The 10,049-nt window shown below is 46.0% G+C and overlaps 1 protein-coding gene across 1 annotated transcript; it reads right to left on the bottom strand.

Moving 5' to 3' along the window:
- Window positions 1-2,621: 2,621 nt before the first annotated feature.
- DAPL1 (death associated protein like 1) lies at window positions 2,622-8,068 on the bottom strand. Its single transcript, XM_042827457.1, has 4 exons — window positions 7,968-8,068; window positions 5,843-5,930; window positions 4,420-4,468; window positions 2,622-2,911 (listed from the first exon to the last, which is right to left on the bottom strand). The coding sequence occupies exons 1-4, from the start codon at window positions 8,023-8,025 to the stop codon at window positions 2,792-2,794; spliced, it is 315 nt and encodes a 104-aa protein (XP_042683391.1). The 5' UTR covers window positions 8,026-8,068; the 3' UTR covers window positions 2,622-2,791.
- Window positions 8,069-10,049: the final 1,981 nt, after the last annotated feature.

Here is a 10,049-nt window from a genome sequence, read left to right as displayed (position 1 = left end):
AAGACAGGCTTCTTGCAAGGCTTTCATCACTTCCAGCAAACCAACTTCATCTGTTGCTTATACTCTGGATTTAGCTGTAGTTGATGCTAAAATAATCATGGCAAAATAATGTATCAAGACTAGATCTAAATAAAAGTACCTAAACAGAAGGCAAAGCTGATTAATTGTAGCAGGATGGAAAACCAAGTCGAATCTATTAAAAGTTTGAAATACATATTTTTAAGGTGTTTGTTTCTTACTAAGAATTCTCCTAAAACACCTTAATAAATGGAAATAATTTAAGAAAAAAAAACAATGTACCTGACAATGCACTTGTAAGAATACCACAGTAAAGTAAAAGACCGACTCAGCTGAAAAGGGGGTGTTCTTAATCATAAAGCACGTAAGCAGAAGAGTTTATTCTCTATATACTTTCAGGTTTGCTGCAAAGCCAGAAAACAAACACGAAAGGCTACCTGTAGTAAAGGCACGGGGGACATTGCTGGCAGAACAGTTGTCAGGATTTCTTACTCTGCAAGAAGTGTATTAGAGCAAAAGAGCAGCCTGCACCTGCCCTGCATTTAGTACAACTAATAATCTGAGCTTATCAAAGTTAGGCCTTCTGGTTTCTTGTTAATACCTTCTTCTACCTGGAAATTTGGATCTATGTCAATCAATTCACTTCCTACAGCTATCTTTAACATTGAGCATACCATCTTAATCTGGAATATAATATTTTAAACTGTTTAGATAAGGTTCATTGGAAAACAGGCTGAAAAAATCCAACATGGAACAAATAGAAGTGCAGTCAGATCCTTTTGTTTACTGATGATCACAGCAGAGACAGTTAATGTTGCATCACAACACAGGTGTTTATACAACTGCAGCAATGAAGCACTGCAATACCAGACTGGAATTCTGCTGCATGATCTGCACACAGCTAGGACTGTGATGTTTCCATCACCCTAAGGGTGCAGGACAGAACCAGGGATCCCAGATCTCTGTTCCCAAGCTATTTGAATAGCTCCTCTGAACAGGGTATATCTTCCCACAGATTCCTGCATGTGCCAGGATATGCACCACCCCAGGAAGGCAGTAGGAGAAGATGCTTGGATGGATTCTCTGCTCAGGCTTATGTTAAACACAACCCAGAACAACAAGGTGCCCAGTTAACCTTGATCTGATGGGGGCTGACAGGTGTAATCCAAGAGAAGAAAATGTTTTTCCTAAAATGATCTCATTTGTCACGAAATCCTTGGCCAGAATAAGTTTTTCAGAAAGTGATTACTTGAGAGGAAAACCTCCATAGCAGCCTTTAGAATCCCAACGTATTTTCACCAGCCACTACTTTTTCTTCAGAAAAAATAAAGATTAGAATCAAGAACATCCTGGCATTCATTCCGTTGGGAACTGACACGTATCAGCCGACATGCTGGAGCCCTCTGTGCTGCTCTTGGCCACGACAGCACAGATAATTCCACACACTGGACTTCTCTAACTCAAACCTTTTATGTTCATTTCCACATGCAACCAGCCTCGGAGGCAGAAGAACGAGCTGTGTGACAGAAAGGCAGAACTGCCTGTTTTCCAAGTCCTGTACCTGCAGCTTAAATACCCACACAGTGCACTGCTGCTGCTGTCCAGGCTAACAGCAATATCTTACAGCCAGTCAGCCACAGAAGGACCACGAGAGAACAAACAGCCTTCTACACAGGAGCACCCATACCTGAATTTGTCCCACTTGCTGAGGATGCAGCTGCATTACTTAGTGCACATAACTACTCTAATCACGGCCTACTGCAATCACAACTGAATCTCTAATCAACATAAAGTTCATGGACCTTTCATGGACAAGTAAGGTGAAGCAGACATCCCCGCTAAGTGGTGCTGCTGATGCTGGGCAGCCCATCGGGGATCCCTCCGCGATGGAGCGATTTCTGCTGCAGTCACATGCAAAGCACGCCATCAGAAGAAGTCTCAGTGACAAGACTAATGTAATTCTAAACATAATTTTATATACTGAGGAAGTCTATTTGGACTGCTTTACTGTAATTCTAGTGGCATATTTATCTGCAGTTGCTACCTTAAAGAAAAGATCCCAGCAGAGCTAAATTCAGAGCAGTAAAAGGCTGAGCGGCCCAACCAACCAACCAGCAGCAGACTACAGTTATCCTCTGCAGGACTCAGACTATTTTATTGTCTCTGCTGACAGTATAAGCAGGCAAGGTTCAAGGATACTTCCTTCTGAAGTTTCCTAAGATTGAACTTGAAACAAAAATCAGTATGGAACCCCTCAGCCTAAATCATTAAAAAAAAATAATTGCAAAAAGATCAAAACAAACATCAAGGTCAACACGTCAGGCAGTTTGGCTTTTAAGAAGCATTTGAGATCATTTACAGTTGTTGTAAACTCTATCAGGGAACATCTTCCAGCTGTGACCTTGCTCAGGATCACATTCAGCTTTGCTATCAGTACATTAAAAAAACAAAACAGGAAATATTACTGAAAAGAGGGTGGGCAGTTTTCAGTGAAAACTCCCAGGGCAGGTGAGGCTGCTGGACTTCTCAGCACCGAGCAATGACCAAACACCAGCAAAATCGGATCAGACAGAGCCATGACATCTGAATACAACCCCAGTAACTCTCTTTAGAAAGTATTTTATTGTCACCAACAGAAATGCAGTGGGATAACAAGGCAGCCAAGCTTTTGATCCTTTTACCAGTATGCTACACTCTATTTAGAATAGAAATTTGCTTCAAAGTGAACGTGGTGGACTTTTGGGGGATTTTTTTGTTTTCTTAAAGGCATGTCTTAACATTTCCGTGGCTGTTGAATAATATAAATTCTTTTAGGCAGCATGAACTTCTCCAAGGCAGGCAGTGGCTTTTGGTGAGCAACTTGTAACGCTGCTGCAGGGATATTGCGGCTTATCTGCAACATTAAAAGTGGGGAAAAGAAGTTGTAATGAAATACAGCTTTTCCACTGTTCGCTTCCTAATTTTGATCACATGAAAGCAGGCTAAAGAACATAGTAAAACCTAAATCTAAAAAGTTCAAGTGATCAACACATCACAACTCAGAGACTGCACAATTAATAATCCCTGGTTTAAAAACAGAACATCAGCATGACTTTGTGACTGATTTTTTTCATATTTTTTCCCAGCTGTCCGCAAGATCGTTTGCTAAGATACAGAAAGCAGAGCAAAAACTGTATCCCACAGCTAACAGCAGGCTGCTTCAAATTCTTACTTTCCGATTCAAACAACCATCACTGTCGTATTTAATTATTCCTTTCTAAACTTAGTCCTGAGCTTTTTGTACGAGAGCCTAGGAGCCAGCTGGAGAAGAAAGTGCTGGTTAAGAGCAGAGGAGATCGGAAGGAGAAGAAAAACAGGACGATGTAACTATTCACCTTAGCAAATAGGTCTAAGCCAAATTTCAAGATCTGCATAGCAAAGCTTTGATCCCATCTGTTGATGAAAGGCTCATGTTGAAATGCGACCGATGGTTTGTTTTTTTTTAACCAAGCTCTACAGATGAGGAAGCCCTTGTATGTTTCCCAATCTAAAGATCACATATGTATGAAAAACAGATGAGAGCTGTCAGGTTTTCTGATTAGCATGCAAATTAAAAAGCAGCTCGTTAAACAGCTTTTGCAGTGTATAAGGGTAAGACTGCATCAACCGAGTGAGAGTTACGAGACAGCATCTAATGGCAGAGCCATTACAATGAATGAAGAGTCCATCAATAGATTTGTGACACAAATCTATATACACACAGTACAACCTCACAGTATTTCCAAGAGAGAAATCAAGAAAATGACCACCAGGCCTCGAGTGACATAACTGCATACAGATCAATGGTGGAACACGCTGCCCCTGTTGCCTCAACGACCTGCAGTTTCACATTAGCTTACCAGCAATGCACTTCTCATCAACATTACTCACTTCTTTCTAAGCGCTCTCTTCTCTTCGCCAAGTTGAACCTTTAGAGAAGCTAAAGCTATTTCTATAGTTGGGCGATGCTGAGGACTGTGGGTTTTCTTTTTGGCAGAGCTGGGGTTAAAGCCAGAACAACTTATTATGTCACTGTTATTTTTTGCCCACATTTCAATAAATTTGCAATGTACCACCTTAAAAAACCCACACATCTTGATACGTCACAGGGCCTTTCTACAAGGGGTGCACACAGCAACTCCATGTCTACTTATTCAACATTAAACAGGAGTGAAATCATAGATAGCAGAGAAGACAACTAGTTACAAGTAAGCCACACACTTCTGACATAACAGATCATCTCAGGAATGTCCAGCAGCAGATGGCAAACCTACAAACATCAGGCAACAGCAATTTAAGGAAAATTCACTTTCTGACATTCTATCTTCAGCTTCGTGGAGAGGTCCTGACAAATACACATCCTGTTCTTCCAGCCCTACTTACTTTGCGCAGCATGACATCCATGTGATGGATTTTTGAAATACTGACAACACTGCAAAAGAGAAAAAAATAGTAGTTAGCATCTCTAACTTGCAAAAACACTGACAACTGTTTTTCAGACTTCTTAACACAAAATATTTTGTAATAGAAATTCAGGTTCTGCAGCCAAATCCCTTAATCACATTAAAGAATACAAGAGTATGAAAAGGGAAGTGCTGTCTCAGAATAGAGAAATGGAAAATCCACGTTGTTTCCTTTGTATTTATATATAAAGAAAAATCTATATACAAATATCATTAAATATTTCAAGAAGGGTTTTTTTTTTTTAAATGCACCATGGATAATTTCACAGAACTCTAGAACTGGAATTCAGACCCGCAAAGCTTGACCTGCCATTTTCCTTATGTTAATCTAAGCCTGCAAGAAGCATTCATGCTCTGCTGTGGGTGGTTGGAGGAGAAGCAATTTTTCTTTTGACATCAAAACCTCTCATGAAATAACTTCTTGTACAAGAATACCCCATTACTTCTTAATATTTTAATACTGCAGAACAGCCACATCACCAACGCTCCAAATAAACGAGCTGTGGATATGAAATAACTTAGCTCAGCACTACAAGACTGCACATTCTTCTGATAATGCCATTATTTGCATTATTTGCATTCATACCTCCGTGGCCTAAAATGAAGTCCTTACAGATGGAACTGGACACCTGAACTGTAGCTCTTGAAAAAGGAGGTACTGATTTAGTGAAGTTAATGATTCGTGGCTGCAGCAAGATAAATTCCCTGCTGAAGTTTCAATCTAGCGATTGATAATTGTTTGCCACAGTGAAAAACATGGGATAAAAAGGTCTGTGTGTGTCAGCAGGTAACCGTGACTTTGGAAGAGCCAGGAGCAAGACTGGACCCAGATGACTCGCGATCAGTGACAGAAAATAAGGCAGAATGCGCCACGAAAAAAGGCAAGCATGAGCTGAGTCACTGAAACAGCAAAAAGCCATTTCTCCCGACTCATGAGGCACAGCCAATTTTAGAGCATTACCACCAACTCCCGCAGACCTGCACAAGGCATCCTTGTGAAATACAGGACAGCCTAGAATCATTTTATTTTTTGGAAACTAATTGAAAATCGCTAATTACAGGTAGGCAGTGATGTTTTCATTTCTGTTCCATAGCATAGAGAGCAGACATTCCACTTTTTTTTTTTTTCCTTTCATTGTTTCGTGAGGCATCTTCCTTACATGTGGAAGTTTGTTTTTTTTAAGCACAAAATTGCCCTCAACTTGCCTTTTATTTATGAATTGCACAAGTTAATTTAAGTGTTAAACTTTACGGAATCAAACGGTTGTCTATTTTCTAACCTTCAGCCCGTTGCCTACAACCTCTAACCCCGGGCCGGGGGTCCGAGCCCTGCAGACCAGTACCTTGTCTTGTCCCTTCCCTTGGGCCCAGTGTTTCTCCCAGCAGGTATGGCTTCTTGCTTTTTAGACACTCTCACACCTCCAGCTCTGACTGCAAGAAGAAAATACAACTTATGTAGCATTATAGATGGAACTGCATGCTGGACAGAGAAGACAAAATAATACACCCCGAATAAACGTTAAGAAGACATTTTCTTTCACAAATTCACTCTATTTTTACTTCACTTATATATACGCGTGCATGAAGTTAACCAAAGAGATCCACCAAAAAGAGCAAAATGCTGTCACAGCGTACTCAAATCAGCTTCCACATGCTGTAATCAGGAAGTCAGAGAGGCTCTGGTCATTGCAACTTACATGTATCCCAGCACTGTAAGTTTATGGAACAATCAATCCATTTTAAGGACAAGATTCTATTTTAAATACAAGAAACAAAAAATTCCACAACTCCAAACGTTTTGAGTTTTGAAACAGCAAGAAAGGTTCCACAATGTGATCAAGGCACTTCAGAAGAAAGCCAGTAATGCAGATAAGAACCAGACGCACCTTACACTTGTGTCCTAACAAGTTTAATTACTCTTCATTAAGATACCTGCCAATCACAAAACCAATTAGCACTAATTAAAGTACAGATGATCTGACAGTAACGATTTAAGCTCTGAGGCTTGTCAGAAACTTCAGTTCTGAACACAGAACACACAAACCGTCTGAAACATCTTCCTGTTCACAAAGACACTGCAAGTTTTAAAGCTGCCAACAAACTCAGGCTTACAAACAACAACTCTCCAGCCATGCCAGCTGCAGCCCTACAGTGCTGGAGTTGTGCAGTACCTGGGCTTGGCTGTCCTTCCTAGCATCGTTTACGTGCACCTGACTATGCTGCTGAGCCAGCAGTAAATAAGCAGCCTACTGATCTTACAGCTGCAGATCCACCACAGACCCGGAGCGCCGTTGTTTGGGCAATCACTGCAAAATGAGACGTCTCTGAAATGGAAACCGTGTTCAATTAGCTTTTAGTAAGGAGCAGCAGGATTCTAAATGCCCTCAAGCTCCCACCTGGGGAAGCTCATCCCTGTTTCTGTTAAGCGGAAGTTCGGGGCAGGGCTTCATTAGCCGTGTTTAACAACAGTGAAAAGCCAGGATACTGCAAGGTCTCGGCACGGTCTGTTCTGCAGCTTCTTGCGATACGCTGACCGTGCTGCAACGCGACGGCACGAGGACGCGCTCGCTTTTTGGGGGAGCGTCCAAGGCCAGCAGGGAGCCCTTCCTTTCCCTTCCCTCCCCCGCCTGGGGCCGCGCAGAGCAGCGAGCAGCGCACAAACCAACGGCGCGAGAGCCAGCGGGGCGCTGCGCGGTCTGGCCGTGCGGGCAAGCGGGAACCGGGGCTCTGCCCGCCCGACGGGGAAACCGCCTTCTGCTTTTTCAAAGCAGCTGAGAGACGTTAAAAGTTTTCGTGCGGTGCTCAGATTTTTTAGTGCGCGCCTGTAAGCCGTGCAACTAAACAGCCGAGAGCTGAGCGCGAGGCGCCCGAAGTCCCCGCTGGCTTCCAAATTAACGAGCACCACAACTTTCAAAGGAGTAAGGCGAAAAAAACAACGGCAACAAAACTCGGCACGGCGCAGAAACGCTGAGCTGCACTACGCCACAACGGCACCGCGCCCGGGACGGCGCGCCCGACCCGGCCTGCACGGGCGCCGAGCAGCCGTTCCCGTCACCTGAAGGGCAGCTGAGCGCTGAGGCCAGCCGGAGAAACCGGAAAAAAAATTATCTCCCGACCCTAGAGAATTGCGTTTGGAAAAGCGGCTCCGGAAGCGCCCAGCACGTGTCAGCGCTTCCCGGGACCAGCGGGAGCGGGATGAGCCCGGCCCGGGGAGCGGCGCGGCCGAGGGGCGAACCGGGCACGCGGCTCAGCTCCGCGCTGCGCCCGCCGCCGTCCGTCCCGGGGCCGCCAGCCGCACGCGGCGGTCACAACGCCGAGGGCCGAAACGCGGTACCCGACGGAGCGGTACGGCAGCAGAGGCTTCCACCGACGCGGCCCGGTGCGTCGCGCTGGCGCGGACCTGCAGGAGCCCGGCGGGGCGGCCCTGAGGCGCGCGGCGGGACGCGCACGCGGCAGCACGGCCCGTACCTGAGGGAGCGCGGCCGCCCGGCACCGCGAGCGGCTCTCGGAGCGTCCTGCGAGCCATCGCCGGGCTCGGGGAGGCCGGGCGGGGCGGCTGCGCTGCGGTAATTACGGAGCGCGTTCAGGGAGGAAAGAACCAATCAGTGATAAAGCTGCACAGCCAAACATCGCCTCCAACGCAGCAGCGAACGGCGAGCACGCCTCGTTTCTCGAACCGCCCGAGATGCTCGGTGTGGTGTGGCTCCGTGCGAGGAGTTCCCGTCGCGGGTGGCACAAGCTGGTTTCTCACGTGTCACTTTACGTAACGCACGTAGTTAATTGTAACTTACTTCTCTTCTTAAAGAAGAGCCCGGCGCTTCGTCGCGGTGTTACCGCAGCACGGCGATCCGTCCGCTGGCAGCTCGCCGTGCGGCGCCTCGGGGGAGAAACTGCGGGAACGGAACGGAGCTGCCTTCAATGGCAGAACTCCGTAACGGCTTTTCCTGCTCCACACGGGGTTTTTGACGTGATCGGTACTGAATAACCGCCTTGTCGGTAAGATTTTTCGAGTGTTTTCTGTGATGTTTATAATCCCAGAGTTACAGTCCTTAATCCTGTTTTACACTTTGTAGAATTAGCATCATCCGTATCAATGGCCCGTGCAAAAGTAGCATCGCTCACGGTGAATGTGTGAACATAACCTTAGAATGGAGCACTGAACTGGAAGTGGACGTACCCAGTCTGTAACTGTTTGGTACATTCATTCACACTTTCGTTTTCAGTATTTAAATGTATATTTTTTAAAAAATCCGTTAAGGAATTCTTTTCTAATAAATTGCACCATAAGTGGTGCAAACGTTGTTGTGGATGAAGATCTTACGTTTTGGCATCGTCTTGAATCTGTCAGCACTGATAGTATTTTGTAGGAAGACAACGGGGCCTTAAGGCCGCTCAGCTTTGTGTGGGATGAGGGGCAGGGAGAGCAGAAGGCAATTCCTGCTCCACCCTGTGGGCTCAATGCACGCACGGTGCCGAGGGAGAATACACAGCAATATTAGAGTACAAACAGCCCTCACTGTTTTTTTGTGTTGCAATATTCCGTGGCTTAAAAATCCAGTTACAGAAGTATTACTGATGGTTCCTTGAATCATGTCGGTGTGGCCTCTGCCTGAGTCAGAGAGCAAAATCTGCACGTGTTGCGATGAGACCTCGTCACTACTGGTTGTGTGCAGTCCCTGAAGCCATAAATCTGGGTGTCAAAGAGGATTTTTTGTGTGCTGCAAACATGTTCTGCTCTGTGCCACAAAAATTAGCTGGTTTAGAGACTGCAAAATCAAACACAGAAGAAAAAATCATGTATTTTGTTGATCCCGGCTCCGGACCGTTATCCCTAAAAGCAGACCTTAATGGAGGGTAGCAGAGGAAAGTAAAACAATTTTCGTGTGCCTGGTTTTCCACGCCTGCTCGGAGCTGCCCGCCGCCGTCACTCGCCTCGCTGCCCGCTGCTCTGACGGGCGCAGCTTTCTGCAGTTAGAGCGAGTGGCCACCAGGGGGCGCGGCATCCAGCGGCGGAACGGCGCAGAGACGCAGCGCGGCTCGGATGGAGGCTGTGCGTAAGGGCGGGTGGCAGCTACACAAGTCTTGGGAAAGGACTTCTTCCTTGGGATCCTGTTTACACGTTGCTTGCGAAGCGCAGGAAGTGATTTTTCTGTTCTAACTTCATGGGGAAGCAAAAGCGTTTCGGCGTTAGGAAAGTAACGGTGTGCAGACGGGCCGGCTCTAGATGGCGGTCGCGAAGTGGAGGATTTTAGCACGCACGGGACCAGCAGGGCGCGCAAGCTGCAAACAGCTTTCACAGCCCTTCGTACCTTCCCACAGCACGGACTTTCCAAACTATGCTGCTTAGACCCCTGTTCATCGCTCGGGCGTTTTCATGCCTTTTGCTTGAGGAGAACTGCATCTCAGTCCATCTGTCCCGATGGCCGGTCAGCGCTCCTTGCAAAAGAGCTTCTGAGCTATGGCACCAAACCGACTGACGGTCAGATTTGTTAGCTGCCAGCATATCTTGTGCACTGGCTTAAAACCAGTTAGCTTTAGCAGGTAATCACT

Source organism: Centrocercus urophasianus, unplaced genomic scaffold (assembly GCF_019232065.1).
Source record: "Centrocercus urophasianus isolate 14NV4802_14NV808 unplaced genomic scaffold, USGS_Curo_1.0 seq_28, whole genome shotgun sequence".
NCBI lineage: Eukaryota > Metazoa > Chordata > Aves > Galliformes > Phasianidae > Centrocercus > Centrocercus urophasianus.
The sequence above is the reverse complement of the archived record's forward strand: the minus strand, read 5'-3'. Positions and strand labels throughout refer to the sequence as shown.